The sequence below is a fragment of the Parasteatoda tepidariorum genome, chromosome 8, assembly GCF_043381705.1.
Source record: "Parasteatoda tepidariorum isolate YZ-2023 chromosome 8, CAS_Ptep_4.0, whole genome shotgun sequence".
Taxonomy (NCBI): Eukaryota; Metazoa; Arthropoda; class Arachnida; order Araneae; family Theridiidae; genus Parasteatoda; species Parasteatoda tepidariorum.
In genome coordinates, this window is record NC_092211.1 from 54,839,013 (window position 1) to 54,856,868 (window position 17,856).

The following is a 17,856-nucleotide window of genomic DNA, read 5'->3' on the forward strand; positions in this document are numbered from 1 at the left end:
AGTCACTGAAGTTTTATTTTAACTGATGTCTGTAAAATATTTTATGTAAACTCAATATATTTAAGCGACAAAATAAAATACACTCTGCAATCTTAAGATTTCAATTAAATTTTTATCAATAATTTCATAAAAATTAATTTTTTATCAATTATTTTAAGAAATTTTCCTTTACAAAATGTTAAATTTCATCTGTGAGTAAAATTTTTCAAATTTTTCTTTAGTTAATTTCTATATTTAAATACTTTTTATAATTTTATCAGGATTTTTCTTCTAACTTTTTTTTTAACTCTCAAACTTAACTTTGTCTCCTTTATTTTCTCTAACTTAACTCTTAAGTTTGTATTTTGCCTTAACAATACCTGCTTTTGTAAAAAAAAGAAAATACAAGAGGATATTTGATATTGGATTTGTCTATTCTTGTAAAGACAAATAATCAATAAATCATCAATAATCAATAAATAAAAATTTAGACATTTAATACTGCTTCGAGTCACCAAAGTGTCACTGTATTTGAGCTTTTTGATGAATCTTGTTATTCTTTTCATTTTACAAGTAAAAGTATTTATCTTCTTTTAATATATATCTAGATATTTTCTGCACCTGAAGACTTTTTCTTCTTAAGGTACAGAAAATATCACAGTTAATTTCAATTACCAAAAATTTACACATTGATTTACTGTACAAAAATTGTATTTTTATTCAGAAAATGTATTTTTCTTTTAATATGTGTGTCTGAATTGTCGTTTTTATTGTTGTTGTTGTAGGCCTTTAGCATCATCTCAATACTCAAATAACCTACTAAATTTATTCCTCCTTCATATTGTGTCTGTTCCTGCTCTTGTTTTACATTTTCATAACTCTGCACCTGAGGTATGTTAACAATTATGTAACTTCTGCTGCTATGTTTTTCTTGCAGATATATGTGTATTGCTAGTATATAAAATTTCTTCAACGCTACATAATTTTTAACATTATGTTGTGCAGTGATTTTTTTTAAAGACATTTAGGTTAAATTGGCAATATTTTATTTTATTTATTTATTATTATTATTTTTTTTACCAGACGTAGACTGTATTTTTATTTGTGATCTATGGTTCTAGGAAAAATTCTAGTTAAGATTCCATTGATACTTGTGTAGTTTGAAAAACCCTTACATTTTACAGCCCTTTTATTAGTTTAGTGTGTTACCTAAACACGTCTGAAAAAATTTACTTTTATAAATCTGTTGAACCTTATTTATTTCTTTAAGTTTTAGTGCGAATGTGTAGCTGAAAAAGTATTCCAGTATTGGAGAAGTCGATACATACAGAATTCAGATTGTTATTATTTTGTGATATCAAAGCATTCTTCATGTTGGAACTTGTGTTTTGAAAGTTTGACTGTTTTTTTTTAATTAAATTTTTAAGTGATATGATGCTTTGATTGTATGTTTTTTTAAGTAATCTAAAGGTTTGAGTGTTTTTGTTTTTAAATTTTAAGTGATATGAGGGTTTAACTATATGTTTTTTTTTTTAAATTTTGGTTGTCTTAACTAAAAAAATTGTCCAGTAATGAGAAAGCCAATATGTACAGAATTCAGATTATTATTATTTTGTGATATCAAAGCACTCTTCATGTTCAAACTTGTGATGTGAGGATTAGACAGTATGTTTTTATTTTTTAAATTTTTAAGAGATATGAAGGTTTGGTTGAATGTTTTTTTAAATGATATGAAGGTTTGACTGTATGTTTTTTTAAGTGATATGAAGGTTTGACTATATATTTTTTTAAATTTTTACAAGTTATTTTTGTTATTTTATTGTTTTTGGAACAGCTACTATTTATTGTTCATCTAAAAAATTTTATCAATAAGTAAATATGATATTATATAAATATGACAACTTTTTTTTTTATTTACTTGCAGTGTTTAGGTATTTTTTCTAGCAACAACATTTTCAAACATGCTATTGACTTACTGGTATCTGAGCAAAATACCAGAATTTTGTTTAATGCTCTAGAGGGAAATTATGCACTTTGTCTTATAGGTAAATATTAAGTTAAATATTTATTTAGTGAAATTTTAGCAGGAATCTTATAACATGTAAATACTAAAAAAGAAACCCACATTTAAAACATATCTAAATCTGGTTTGCTTAAATGAGCTAAAATGTTTAGAAATTCCTTTTTTTTACATATATTTTTTATGTACTAGATACTTAAAATTATATAATTATTATGTAAGTCTGATTTATAATTAAAGAAAATTTCAAACGCCTAAAATTCAATAAATTTGATAAATTTTTTAAAAGGAATATGTAAGTTATATTTAATTCCTTATTAGAATTGACAGTTTATTTTTATTAAAAAATTTAAAACACTGTTAATTTTACAGTCAAACATTAAGATACTTTCTTTAACACTTAAAAAGTTGAACTATTTAAATTAATTTTTGAAGTGTCCTTTTCTAGGAATATTTGTTTAATTAACATTATAGGGAGATAAAACTAGTTTTATCTGTGAGATAGCAAAGAGAGTAATTAAAAGCAAAATCAAAAATCAAGGAAAAAGAAAAGATTTTGTATTTTTATGACTTCTGGAGCTGGTTCCCCCTGACGATGTCAGCTTTAATTGTCATTATTATATTTTTCATTTTTTTTTCATTGTTTCGATTGTCATTATTATATTTTTCATTATTTTTTCATTGTTTCGATTGTCATTATTATATTTTTCATTTTTTTCTTCATAATTTTCATTGTTTTCATCTTTAAAATTTGCTATGCCAAAGAGAGCAAAGGACCAATATTACAAAGTTTGTTACTATTTGTTAATTTCATAGCATTATTGCATTACTATTTTGAATTGCATTAGTGATAGAAATGGTATTAACTTTTTTTTTTTCAAAATAATGTCATCTTTAAACTCATTAACTGTCAAACTTTTATTTTCCCATTCATTTTAAGCTTGAGTTGGCTGAATAAGAAATTAATAGTTTACTTTTAATTGTTGATTAATAATAATAAATGTTTTAATAGTTATTTTCTTATCTTTCAGCTAATTTGATACATTTAGGTCACTCTGACATTGAAGTAAGTACAAATTTACTTAATTTATATTTAGTATTATACTTTTATTATTTATTGCTACTAAAACTGTTTTATTTTAAAATTTAGTGCCTTCAGTCCAATTTGTTAGATTTCATTGTAAGTATTTTTCATGTTCATGAAAATAGTTTTTAAGTTATATTTTAAAATTGTAAATTTATAAATGTTCTGAAGCTGCTTGTAAGTTATGTTATATTTATGTTCCAGAATGTGATCACTAAAATATTAGAGAGCTGTCAAAAATATGTTGTAAACAAGCAGTCAAACTTAACTCACTGGCATCCAGTGTTAGGCTGGTTTGCTCAAAAAGTAGATCATGGGTTAGTATAAGTTACTATATTTAGTATAATTATTTAGAAATTCATAGCTCTATATTTAGAAATAATGACTTTTTAAATAACTGGATGTTCATTGTGGTACATTTTTCTACTTAAAGAATTTTTGTTACATTTTTCCCCCTGCTAAATTAACACCATTAGGAAAATGAAGATTTCTGGCTCTAGTGTATCAGTATGTTTTGTGTTATTGTTATCTACCTTTATAAGTTTTATTTTATTAGACAGCAGAGATAAAAGAAATTACCAAAAATAGTTCACAACTTTCTGAGGTATTTGTATGTGAAAATTAGATTTTGTTTTACCAATAGTATAAGTTACTACATTAAAATAATTTAAAGCAAATTAATTAGCTCCTTTTGTTTTGTACAGAAATAAATGAAGTAGGTAATTTATTTATATATGTTTGAACTTTTGCGAATTTTTTCACTAACCAGTTTTTTAGGTGCACTCGGTTATGACAAACAAATAATACATTCCTTTCACGCTCATTATAAGTGAGCTCAACTCTAGATATCATCACTGAAAAGATTAAATTAATGCTAATATATGTTAATTCTCTATTAAACTTCAAATGAAACATATCTTTTGTTTTAAACATATATATATTATTATTTATGGTTTCTTCTAGGCTCCATGATTCCCTTTCACTTGTTAAGAAGCAAATTCAACTCCTGTGGAGTGGACCAATGATAAAAGCCATGTTTTCTCACCTGGTAGACTCTGTCACAAATGCACCTCAACCATCTAGCCCCACCGCAAATAATCCTGCTACTTCACCTGTTCAAAATTCACCTTTCAAAACAAGTAATTTATACCATTTATTCCATAAGTATCTTATTTGTACGCCTGTTGTAACATTCCATGACTTAACAGCATCAATCTGTCTTTGCTCACCAAATTTTGCTTTATTTACATAGATTATCTTATATATAGCCATATTGTTCATTTTAATTTGCCATATTGTTCATCCATCTCCATATTGCTCATCTTGAATATTTTCAAGTTCTGCATGTATGTATAGTTTCTGTTCACTCCTTCTGATCTTCAATAAATAAACTATACATCTCTACGAGTCAGTTTTGGGTCAATTCTAAGCATACTTTTTCTTTTTATATGATGAATAGTGAGCCAGCAACCATCTTGTTTTAAAATACATCACAGCATTCCTTTTTTTTCTGTTCATATATAAAATTAGCAGCATCATTATGCATGTATCATTATCATTTTATTTATGTCGTTTTCTTTAGGAAAAATGTTGAATCAAAAAATATCCTCTGTAATTTTTTTGATTCTTGTCAACACTAAAGAGTAAAAACTTGTATGAAAACTTTTTAAATAACAATGAGACAATCCATTTTGTTGTTCATATGTCTTGCTAATATAACTTTGTGAAATAATTTCAAGAAAGTAAAGACCTCATCTAGTCACATAAACTATGTGAAGAATAAAAATGACATTGTCCAATGTATAATGAAGAAATTGTGTATACGGAAGTAGACCTGTTCCAATTTATTTGAAAATGAAATCAAAATGTATCATTATTGATAATTGAAAAAAAGCTCAAAATTATATTATGGATTCTTTTTTTTTAAACTTAAACCATATTTAATAACTACATTAAGTTTTCTCATTTTTCTTTGCATACTCTAAAATCCAAAGAGTTTTAAGATTTTTAAATTATCATTTCAAAAGTGCTGTAATTTATTAGGCATGGAGTACTAATGTATTTTGCTAAATTTAAACTTAATAAATTAGCAAAATATTTTAATATATTTTTAGACTTTGAATATCAATAAAAGTAATCTTAGATTAAATTGCTTTGCAAATTTTTAAATTGATAATTTCATTGAAAAGAATCATTTTATTTAATTAAGCAATTTTTTAAAAAAAAATAAGTTAGTTTAAATTATGTTTCTAATTATGCTGTTTTAAATTATGCTTGTTAGAAATATTTTTTTTCGAATAATAGTGAATTAAATAGGTTTTATTTAAAAATATAAGTAACAATTGTGTGTACTTTAAGAATTGCATATTATCTAATATATAATGTTTATTATGAATATTGGTATTCTGATTTTATTAAACACTAATATAATTTTGCTAGATATTTTCAAGAAGGCCTTAGAAAAAGCATCATCTAGTCGCACAAGCAATGTGAGATTCAAAAGACTAGGTAGTCCTGAAACCACATTAGTAGCACTTACATGTAATCTCTATGAGACTGCTCTTGCTACCTTAAGTCAGATGAAATTAGACATTCTTACTGGTATGAAAAGCATTTCCTTAATATTTTGTTTAGCTTTCCTTAATTTTTTAAATATTGTTTAGGTTTTAAAGGGAAGAAAATTATTTGAAACAATTGTTAATAGCATCTTTGTCTGCCATCATAGGTCTCTGTTATCAAGACATGGTGCTACCACACTTGTGGAAGTTCATATGCAGTCTTGGAACTGGAAATGGCCTAAAAGCTTTTCTAGATCATCTTGCTGTCACAACAAAAACCTGCAGTCCGGAATTCCAGATATTGGTCTTATTTTGTGATTGTGCAACCCACCTCATAACGTAATAACCTCTTGTTTCTACAAATTTTGTATGTCATTTTGTGTAAATGTTTTATATAACTATTCAGCTCACACATGTTTCCATGCAATTTACTACACTTTCTGTTATTTATTACTCTAAAACGTTAATTAGTCATGATTGATGTAAATGTTAAAAGGGGATATGTAACATTTTTACAAAAATAAGTATTTTTGTTGATTAACTGAGTCCAGAAAATACAGAGCAATTTTCTAGACTGACTAAAGAAGAGAATCCAACAATTTAGAAGCAATTAAAACAATTTTGCCACAGTTGACATACTAGTTTTTTTCCCCTCAAAAGTGCTGATTTGTAACATGCCCTCCTTTTAACATTGACCGCTTCAATTTTTGTATGCGAAACAAAAATATATCTTTGTTGTTCACGTGAATTCTGCTATTTGGCCTGTAATAAGCTACTGTCAAAATTCCATGCAGCAATGTTCTATTATTTATTTATACTTATTCGGTTTTAAATGTTTTCCATTTATTATAGGATTTTAGATGATGTTGAACTCTATGAACAACAGAAGCCTTTTTGCCTGGAAGATTTAGTATCAATATCATCTTTTCTTAATCAACTTGTGTTTAAACTTATTTGGAACAATCTGATTGGTATGTATATTAAGTTTTGTCACTAAAGTTTATGTCACACACTGTTAAATCACAAAATATATGTTGCTTTTCATTCTTATTGTAGATTCAAAAGCTGTGAAAAGCAATGCCTTGCTGAATTCAGCCCACACACTATTAATGCTTCTTTATAAAAGAGACTGCAGGCACCCTTATACTCCAGCTGATCATTGGCTTATAAAGTATGTTATATCAGTTTTTTCCCCTCTAAATGAATTTTTTTGCATCTTTTCTATTGAAATTGTATTAAAATACTGTGAAATCTTTGTTACCCTTTTTCGTTTAAATGATGAAAATATAGTTTACATTTAACTGAATAATATCAAGAATATTCTTATGGGTTGAAGTGTTTGATTATTATTCTTAATTTTTATGTGCCCACACCCTATTAATTATGTAAATTTATAAAATATATTATCACTTTTTATAAATTTTCTCAAAATGTGTACCATGCATTATTATACTTACTTCATTTCTGAGTGAATTAGGATAGCTCAATATAGCTTTTAATTCCATTATCTTCCTTTACTTCTACACATTCATGATATGGAGTCTACAAAATATCTGGCTAACACAAGCATGAATAAAAAAAGGATGATCAGGAAGAAAAAAATAAAAGAATGAGGCAATTTTTGGCATTGTTTCCTTCTAATTTTTTAGAATTGTCTTTTGATTAGTTTTGGAGAGTTAGATTTTTGTTGGGAATAATTTTTGTTTGTATTTAAGGTTTACACTAATCCTTTATTGGAGTTTCAATTTTTTTTTTGTTGCAAAGTTTAGGGAAAAATATACTTGAGGGTGCCCCTTGATGAAATTGGCGACTTATGTTTGGCGCCATACTTGTTTGCCCGGAACGCCGTGGCAACCCACAAACAGGACATTTATATCTATTACTAATTAAACCTTCATTCATACACCAGTCAATCACTGCTTTTTATTCATTGTTATTCAAATCGTACAGAAACTTAAGATTCATCTTATTGACAGTATTCATTTTTAAGTACCAGAAGCAAAAGTAACCTTACCAGCCGGTATCCAAAGCAGAATTAACGGATCTCTGAAATTGCATTTAAAAATTCATTTAAAAACAACGCTAAATTCTGAACCAATCAGAATCACGATTAAAATCTAAACCAATCAGAATCACGATTGGTTCTCAGCATCGCCCAGCTTGGCGATCAATCGCGATCACAACTTGGCGGGGGCACCCTCAAATATAGTCTACCCCAAAGTTTATACTAACCCAATATAGATATCTCAATTTATTTTTGCTTTATTGATGTGTGGATGTTGTGTCAATGAATGTGTTTTTATAAAAAATATTTGAAAAACGGTCTCTTCAGTATAGCTGGATTCATTACAATGTTTTAAGCTAATATTAATTTAGTTTTAATTTGAATATTTTAGAGATATTAGAGTCAGTTCTTTTATGAATGATCTGGAAAAGGGAAAAAAAGCTGCACAAGTATTAATGCAAAAAGTACCTCACATCATTCCTCATAAAGAGGTAATTTCATTTTTTAATTGCAACTTCTGTTTTTATATTAGTTTTAAAGTAAGGCATGTTTCCATTTCATAATTTTTAGCCTTCAATTTTATTGTTACAATGTATATTTTATTTAACCGTATATTTTTTTCCAAACTTATAAATTATTTTTCTTTTTGTTTTCCTGATAATATTCTTGTACATTCTTTTTAGTTTTTGGCTTGTATCTAATATTTTGTCTTTCAAAGAACCTTTATTTTTTTAATTTTCAGATGAGTTAATGTGTACAGCAATTACATTTGAAACAGTCTATTTTATTATTGTATTTACTTTGCTTATTTTCTTGTTCACAATTAAATATAGTTAAATCAATTTTAAAATTTAAAACAATGTAAAGTTTGCAGCTCAAAAATAAAAAATTTATAACTACTATCAATGCAGTATTTAATGTATCATTCCATGGTGTACTACAAGTTTGAAATTACAATAAGATGAGTCAGGTTATTATAGATTATTCATAATAAGCAAAATCACATCAGGTTATTCAAAATTAAGCTTTTAATATGAGTGTTTTTAATATACTTTCACAAATATGTGATACAGTTTAAATCAGATCAAATTTGCTATAAAACCTTAGTACTAAGTTGATTCAGTATTAAGTTTATTTTATTACTTATGCTTAATGCATATTATTTTTAACATTAAATTATTCTATTAATATTCATACAATTGTACCTCTGCTATAATTTAGAAAATGTATTTTTTAGAGAGTCGTCTTGTTTAGAAAATATGTAAACAATGAAAAAGAAGTGCTGGGTCTCACAGAATCTGCTTGTGCATCACCACAAAGTACCTTGATTACTGTTCATAGGTCACGAATTGTCGAGGTAAATATTTGAACTTATGTTTAATGAAAAAAAGTCTTTTTTATTTAATACATTTTCGAGTCAAAAATCATTTGAGAATATTTAATGTCTCGTTTATTATTTTTATTTTAGATTTTGCAGACATTTTAAGGTGTGCTTAAAACTCCAACTAATATAGTTAAAATTGAAAACTTTTGGGTTACAGGTGGTGCAAAAATTGTATATTTTTTTAATAAAGTAATTAATATAAAATTTTTTTGGAATTTTTATATTCGAATAAAATGACCTTGGTTAATTTGAGGCATTTATAAATTTAACATTATGAATGTGCCTCACATTTTATCACATTTTTGTTATTAGAATAGCTGAATTAAGCATAAACTGTATCATCATTCTTTGAACCATTTTTTTTAATAAATGAAAAATTTTAATATTTTGATTTATGTATGATATTTCTTTTTTTATGTAGGATGGATATCAGCAGTTGTCAATGCTACCTTCTCAATCTTTAAAAGGTGTTATTCGAGTAAAATTTATAAATGAACAAGTATGTAAATTTTTTGCGTTATTTTTCATATCTGGGATAATTTTTTTTAACTTTTGGAATGTTTTTTTTTAATTGTCATGCCAAAATGTTTGTTGTGGTCAACTAAACTGGTGTTAGTTATAAATAGTGCTGTTGGATGCATCATTGGGTCATTTTTTTTTTTTGATAATTTCTATGTAAATTTTTCGCATGCAACAAAAAGTGAAACATGCAGATGGTGTAATTCAACTACTTTACAAATTTCCCCCCATTTTTTTCTTTCAATAAGCCTCCATCCACACAGATCTTGAATTGTATGATTTTATATCAACTGTACTTATCGTGATTGAAAATATCAGAATATCCAGATGATAAGTGCATATTTACCAAAACAGATGTTCCTTGTATAATTGCAACCACGGGAGGGGTCCCTTAATATTACCTAATTTAACCTCTTTGCTAATTTATGAATATTTTGAATAGTTGTTTTTGCTAGTTTTTCATAGCTTCTGAATAGTGAAATTTTGAAAAATATATTTTTAAATTTTCATTTCACTAAAACACTTCAATCAATTTAATTTGAATTCTGTATTTTGTCGTTTAAAATTGCACAGTTTGAAATGATTTAAAGAATCCAGGACTTTATAATACAAATATTTTTTGAACGGCATTAAATTAAGTGATAATAGTAAAAAATCTGAAGAAAATGTTTTTACCTGGAATAATTCATGACTAAGCATCCAAAAATTGTTTGTTTTGCTTAGGTAATTGAATTTTTTTAGCAGATTACCCGAAAATTAAATTAACATTAAGGGCATAAACTTTCCACTGCTCTCTTGAATAAATAATTGGGAACATATTTTCCAAATCATATATACCTCCAATATTGTTAGGATAAAAAATCTGAATGTGGTAAAAAAATTTGTTTATCTAAGGAAATTTTGTTTCTATGTCTGATTTTGTAACTAAAGTATCTTCTGCATTACTTAGTTTTAGCATATTTGCCTTCCTGCCATTAAAATTGCCTCTTTGTTTGTGACAGTTCATTATTTGATCGAAAGTAATTTTGCTATTCCATTTTTATTCTTACACTCTGTACATGCTCTTGGCATATGTTTTAATAACTTTGCTAATTTGTGAATGTTGTTCATTCTTTCAGTAGAGTCTCGATAATTCTTGGTGGACAGAACTGAGCCTACCTCGAACTTTTATAAACTTGAATTATCTGAAACTTAAAATATAATTAACATTTAAATAAATGGAAACAACGCAACTTTTAAAATTCAGTATTTAATTGAAAAACTTATTTAAGGAAAATTTACTTACATCAGATGCTGCATTGCACCAAGTTACAATATTCATTATATTATTACATCACGTCAATTGTACTTTAAAATTATTGTCTATTGTTTTTTATTTAAACTCACTGTTCACATATTTCAGTGATTAATGCCCAAATCAAACAACATTTAGTTGTAATAATCGTTTCTCAACATTTAGTCAAAATAATCGCTGTTAAACCAATCATAGTAATTGTTTCAAGTGTTGTGTGTGTGTTGATCATTATTTGGGGGCAAGACTGATATTTTTTTTTTCACTTGCTTGGATTTATGAGAAACTCGCACAATCGAGATTCGAAGTATCTACAACTGTGGTGCTTAATGGAAGAATAAAAAGTACTCTTATTTCTATGGCAAATTTTTCAAATCTTTTTATTTTTAAAGTTATAAAATAACATTCTTTGTAGGGCTTGGATGAAGCTGGCATTGATCAAGATGGTGTTTTTAAAGAGTTCTTAGAAGAAACTATAAAGAAAGTCTTTGACCCTTCGCTTAATTTATTTCGTGTGAGAAAATTTTAAGTATTTTTTTATTCATTTATTCTAAAGGTTTAACATTTTAGAGCCATTCTCTTACATGTTAATGACTAAAATTAATTGGTAGCTGAAGATAAATTAATGTAACTTTTTATCTTTGTCACAATTAACTAGTACAAGAATTTTGATCTTGCTATATTATATATCTAGAAATATTCATTTAATTTAACTCTGATTTATAACTTGACTGGTTTTCTTTTATCTTTAAATATACAAAAGCTGAAATTAAATTTCAATCTCATTTAAAATTAATTTTTTGATGATAAATTTACTGGAAATTTAACTTATTCGTATTGGAATCTATTTATTCCCTTAATATGCATTTATGAATAAATGATTTTATTAAGAATTATTTCAACTAATCAGTTTGGAAATGTTTATCTCAATTATACATAGTATTTTTTTTTATAAAAGTGCATTATATTTTTAATTCAAAATAATTCTGCACTATTGCCCAGATGCTAAGGTTGCTAATATGTGAATATCACTCTCATAGTTTTTTTTTCCAAAAAGGAAATAATATCTTACATGCATTTTGTGATATTTTTATTTTAATGCATTTACTGAAATTAATTTGATTATATATTTTAAAATGGTCTAAAAGCTAAAAAAGAAAAAAAAACATAATTTAAAAACTGCAACAAACTGTACCAAAATTCAAACTTGATATAATTTTATGTTCTTATGTAGGCTACAAGTGAAGAAAGACTTTTTCCTTCACCCACCTCATATATTCATGAAAATCATCTCTCACTTTTTGAATTTGTTGGGAAAATGTTGGGCAAAGCTGTATATGAAGTAAGTTTACTTTTATTTTAAAGGATTATAAGCATGATCTGTATATCTAACTTTCAGACTTCTACAGCTAATAATTTAAAATTCTTTTTTTTTCATGCATATAATCAGATTTTTTAAAGTTATTCATACAGCTGTATAATATTTTTTGAGATGATTCACTAAAACAATTTGTTTGTGTGTTTTTCTAAGTAAAAAACACTTTGCGAAAAATTAAAAAATTTACTACATTTGTTAGTTTTTATATTTATTAGTAAAGGCAGGGTGCACAGCATTTTTAAAAAGTGCTTAAAGGTGCTTATTTTTGATTATCTTTTTTTAAAAGCCCTTTAAGGTGCTTTTTTCGTTGGGTATTTTTAAAAAGTGGTTAATATTCTATTTACCCTGTTATGCAAACAGACACTGTTCATATTACAGTGTAACGTCCCATATCCGGACGTCCCTTTTCCGGAAGGGTCGATTTCCCGGACACTTTTTAACAATCAAAATAAACAAAAATTTCTTCATCTTCCCCTCTCCTTTAAAAAAAATAATAAAAAAAAACGAAGTCTTTTGACAGGTTTTTCCCCTCTTAGCTTCTAGAGATCTATGCATTGAACCCATAATTCAACAGAAAAGAGAACAGAAGATCTACTAAGACCATGATGCTCCTCCTCTGGAACGCAGGAAAGGGGGGGGAGATTTGTTTTCAAAAGAGCACAACTGAGTCCCCTCCCTCCCCCTTCTTTCCTATGCAGCTGGCTAGTAAACGAGGCATTTCCTGGAACCTTTTCATTTGAGTGTCAGGGGAAGAAGAAATACTGTGAAATAGGGTAAACACAGCAAATGTTAAAGTGGAGGGGGAATCCCCTTTAGTCACACAAGAAAAAATAAAGAGAACCCAATCAGCATGCCACGCCTTTATGCTTGATTGATAGCCAATGATGGGAGAGAAAATAAGAATTTGTCACTACCCCGCCCTCAACTTGAATGACAAGTAAGGAGGAAATGAATTTTTCTTCTCCGCCTACCCACCTTATTGAATGACGGGAATTTTCCCTTCTTGCTTGAATCGTTCTAGTCCAAAAGGGCGGAGAGAGCAATTAATATTTTCATAACTGTGAATTTTTTTCGTTTTCTATATTTATTTTTAGAATAGCAATAATTATTTTTTTTGTAATATTTTGTTTATGATTGATTAGATATCACTCTAATACTAAAACATTATTGCCCGAAAAATAATGTTTATTTATTTTCTGCTTCTTAGATTCAGATCATTTTAAGCTTTGTTTACCTTGGAGGTCAATTATACGGAAAAATCATATATACGGACTTCGGGAAGTTCCGCCTATTCCGGATACGCGACTTTCCACTGTATTCTATTCAATGTTTTCACAATTAATGCAACCCCAATCTATTTCGGCGTACTGTCAATCCTTAGTGTGTGAAAACGCCATCAACCCCAATCTATTTCAGCTTACCGTCTTCCTTAGCGTATGAAAGCGCCATTCGTTTCATGATTCAAAATTTCCAGATTTCTGACAATTGTCAAAAACTATGCCTGCAAAACTAACAAAACTAAAGTGTTTTTGACATGACGGTTATATCCGGATAAAACCGTCAATTGTCGAAAACTTGCCAACCCTGCCTAATTATTTTTAAAGTACTTGAAAAGTGCTTATTTTTTGTTGAAAAATTTGGCTACGCACCCTGAAAAGGTTTGCAAAATTAACTGTTCTCTAAAATCTATTAAACATTGTTTTCTTTGTTGTCTAATTAGAGTAATTCATAAAGAAGTATGCTGTTTCAATGCACTATAAATCAGTGTAAAATATTGTATGATACATGCAACAGAATTGTATGGGATTATTTTAATTTTTGTTAGAAACAGCCTGAAATGTTATATGACCCCTTTAGTCACACAACACACATCGGGCCAGAAATCCATTTTCACCCATAGAAGTGTTCAAGTACAAGAGCAAACTGTCACAGGAGCCACTTTTTCATTTATATTAAATTTTATACTGATACCACAGTTGCTGAACAACATGACAACTTCCTTCTCTAATGGGATACCTGCAAGTGACGTAGTGTGGGTATCTCAATCCTGATTGGTTGCTGAAACGTGGCAATTGTTTACATTAGCAACTCTTCTTTCCATTCTATTTTGAATAAACCTAGCCTGTCAAGTACCAATTCTCTTAAGTAGCACAGCCTATATTCTTTCACTATATATTTGCACAAAGACAGGCACGAAGCTATATAGAAAATAAACTTATTATGCATCGAAGTTGCCAGTTGCGCAAAACAAAAATATATCACGGTTGCAATAAAATATATAAACAAATAGGAAAGAAAGAATTATATTTCAACAAATTCAATGTGCGATACGGTTCTGTATTTAATTAACTTAATGTTAATTAACGTTCTAAGTTATGTAGAGAATCTCAGCTCAACTTTAATGCGCCATTTTACTGATAAAGATTAGCTGGTAATGACATTATAGGTCACANACAATTTACATGTACTTTTTAATTTGGCTTTTGATTAGGCAGGTCGGGGGGATTTGTCTCCCATGGCCTGACCTATTTTAATAGATATTACTATGCAAAACTTATTAAACTGAAATTCTTATGAATGATATTTTGTAACTCGAGCTCTGCAAATATAATAAAATAAAAGCCTTTTTATTAATTCTAATCCGGCTCAACTATTATTTTCATCACCCTTCTGTTTTCATCGCAATCTTCAATTTGCCATCATGTATTCTTCAACTGGCCCACTATACGAATACACCCTCCAACCTCAGCTGCCCACCATCATCACCAATATAAAATGGGCACTCTGATTCCTCATCTTCTCGATAAATTGGCACCCTTGGCTTATCCTTCATCATAGGCACCATATTAGGTGGGCCAACGTCGCCCCCACAGTGAGGACAAATAGTACAGAGAAGGAAAGAACATCCATGCCTTGCCCGGGATTCGAATCCAGAACCTTTCTGATGCAAGGACAGTTCACTGCCCCTTCACAGGTCAGTCGGCCTAATGTTCTTTATATGACCCCTTAATCACATGACACACATCTAGTCAGAAATCCATTTTCACCCTAACAGATGTTTCAGTACAAGAGCAAACTGTCACAGGAGCCACTTTTTCACTTATGTTAAATTTTTGGCTGATACCACAGTTGCTGAACAACATGACAACTCATTCTCTAATGGGATACCAGCAAGTGACGTAGCGTGGGTATCTCAATCCTGATTGGTTGCTGAAACATGGCAATTGTTTACATTATCAACTCTTCTTTCCATTCTATTTTGTGTAAACCTACCCTGTCTAGTACCAATTCTCTTAAGTAACACAGACTATATTCTTTCACAAAGATTTAAATTCTTTCACTATATATTTACACAAAGACAGGCACGAAGCTATGTAGAAACTAACTTATTATGCATCGAAGTAACAAAAATATATCACGGTTGCAATAAAATACATAAACTAATAGGAAAGAAAGAATTATATTTCAACAAATTCAATGTGCGATACGGTTCTGTATTTAGTTAACTTAATGTTAATTAACATTCTAAATTATGTAGAAAATCTCAGCTCAACTTTAATGCGCCATTTTATTGATAAAGATTAGCTGGTAATGACATTATAGGTCACACGTGTGGGTGTAAATTGTCTTCTTCTTGGAATGCAAGTACCCAATTGGATGGCACACAACCAAACTGGTTGGTCTACCTGTGAGATCACCTTTGATAAATGTATCTCACTTATTGATTGATGAATCACATGGATTTAACGAGGCGCGAACGCAGTGGCCACTCAGAAGTTCTGACCTAACAGCTTGTGATTTTTTCTGGTGGAGTAATGTGTGTCATGTGACTAAGGAGTTACATCTAGAACATCTGTGACTGTCTGTAAGAAATTTTAGTATAATTCTGTTGCATGTAACATATAATAACTTACATTGCTCTTGATTAATAGGACCATGGAAACTGTGTATTTCTCTTTGCATCACCCTGTATCTCTTATTAAATAATTTGCCTTTATTTAGGGCATTGTTGTGGATGTACCATTTGCATCATTTTTTCTAAGTCAAGTTTTAGGTCATACTCACAGTGCTTTGTACAGTTCAATAGATGAGCTTCCATCATTGGATCCTGAACTCTATAAAAGTTTGACATACATAAAGGTACACTTTTTTTTCTATTGAACGTTTCGTAATTTTCCTTTAATTGTTACAATTGCTGTTATATAATTTTAAATTTAGCTTAAACAATTTTACTATACTACTAGTTAGAAATTTTGTAAAAGTTTATATTTTGGATATCTAGCACTTTTCTGGAGAGCTACATGATCTGGATTTGACATTTTCCATCGATGAAGATTGTATGGGACAGCTAGTCACACATGAACTTGTCCCTGGTGGTAAAGCAGTTCCTGTAACTAGTGAAAATAAGTAAGTAAAATTTTATGATTTTTAAAAGAAAGGGAACACTTAAAAGCAAATAATAAATCTGTAATGCACATTTAAATAAATAATTGCCCAAATTTATATTTTCAATTTTCTACTCTTTCCTTTTTAGTTATATTTTTTTCACAAAACCTATAAAAATATAATATATTTCATCACATTATTGACTTTTCCAAATAACAATAAATTACGGTTTTAGGATTTCTCTTATCTTTTTTATGATAATCTGCATATAAGCAGGAGTACTCTTTCTGGCATGTGGGCAGAAAGTGTCCTCTGAAATCTTTTATCATTATCCCTAATTAGCTTTAAATGTTTATAAAAATATAATAAGAGAAAAAGGACAAAATCCTTTTTTTTAGCCATGCTTCATAAAAGTATGAATATTGAACTAACTTAAGCCTTCCTCGTAGTATCAGATTTTATTTTAATTTATAACAAGCGTTGAACAGCCGACCCAATATTGAGTTTACGACTACCAATTTTCAACCTCTGTAGCCTTGTCATTTTGAACCCAGTCCAGAAAACGAGTACTAACTAGTACTACAGTAAATCAAGTGGGAGAAATTTTGCCTTTGTGGAGGACTTTTTTGGTGGAAATAATCAGCATTTGCGTTACATGGTGAGGAAAACTATGAAAAATTCCCACCGTTAGTTTGGCAGAAAGGGGACTCTAATCCATGATCTGTCTACCACTTGAGATATTTTACGTCTGCACTCTGGTCAGTGCAAGCCGGGTGTGGAATTAGTATCAATCAGCCATCGCTGGGATTCGAATCCGGTTTACCTCATTGGGAGGCAAGCACTCTATATCCTGAACCATCACAACTCATAGTATCAGATTGTAACCAATTACAATTACAATCTGTCATGATTTAAACGATTTAAATCCTGATTAAAATCGTAATTTAAATTGCCTGATTTTTTTTAAGTCATTGATTTAAATGATTTGTAATTTTTTTAAGAGTCATCAATTTAGACCAGCTGATTTTTTTTCTAAAAAAAATATGAAGTAAAAATTACTTTTTGTATAATATAGTTAATAAATACACTCTTTCGAGTGTGATTTTTTTATAAAGTCTGATTTCACTGGTATTGTAGGTTTTTTACTAAGAAATAATGAAAGGGATATGTATGTAAATTATTATATTTACATGCATATCCCTTTAAATTTTTCATTAAAAAAAAGCATTGATTTAAAATAATTTTTTTAAAA

At 28.6% G+C, this 17,856-nt stretch overlaps 1 protein-coding gene across 1 annotated transcript in view; it reads left to right on the forward strand.

Annotated features, from left to right (window-relative positions):
* Positions 1-17,856, forward strand: part of LOC107450776 (ubiquitin-protein ligase E3B) — a 32,536-nt gene that overhangs the window by 9,504 nt on the left and 5,176 nt on the right. The window contains exons 8-24 of the mRNA XM_043042361.2: positions 765-870; positions 1,904-2,024; positions 3,031-3,065; positions 3,150-3,179; positions 3,288-3,400; positions 4,047-4,222; positions 5,523-5,684; positions 5,809-5,980; positions 6,494-6,612; positions 6,698-6,812; positions 8,038-8,137; positions 8,884-9,003; positions 9,452-9,529; positions 11,256-11,354; positions 12,075-12,182; positions 16,221-16,358; positions 16,501-16,625. Coding sequence (XP_042898295.1) covers positions 765-870; positions 1,904-2,024; positions 3,031-3,065; positions 3,150-3,179; positions 3,288-3,400; positions 4,047-4,222; positions 5,523-5,684; positions 5,809-5,980; positions 6,494-6,612; positions 6,698-6,812; positions 8,038-8,137; positions 8,884-9,003; positions 9,452-9,529; positions 11,256-11,354; positions 12,075-12,182; positions 16,221-16,358; positions 16,501-16,625 — 1,917 coding nt within the window. The remainder of the gene's footprint in view (positions 1-764; positions 871-1,903; positions 2,025-3,030; positions 3,066-3,149; positions 3,180-3,287; positions 3,401-4,046; positions 4,223-5,522; positions 5,685-5,808; positions 5,981-6,493; positions 6,613-6,697; positions 6,813-8,037; positions 8,138-8,883; positions 9,004-9,451; positions 9,530-11,255; positions 11,355-12,074; positions 12,183-16,220; positions 16,359-16,500; positions 16,626-17,856) is intronic.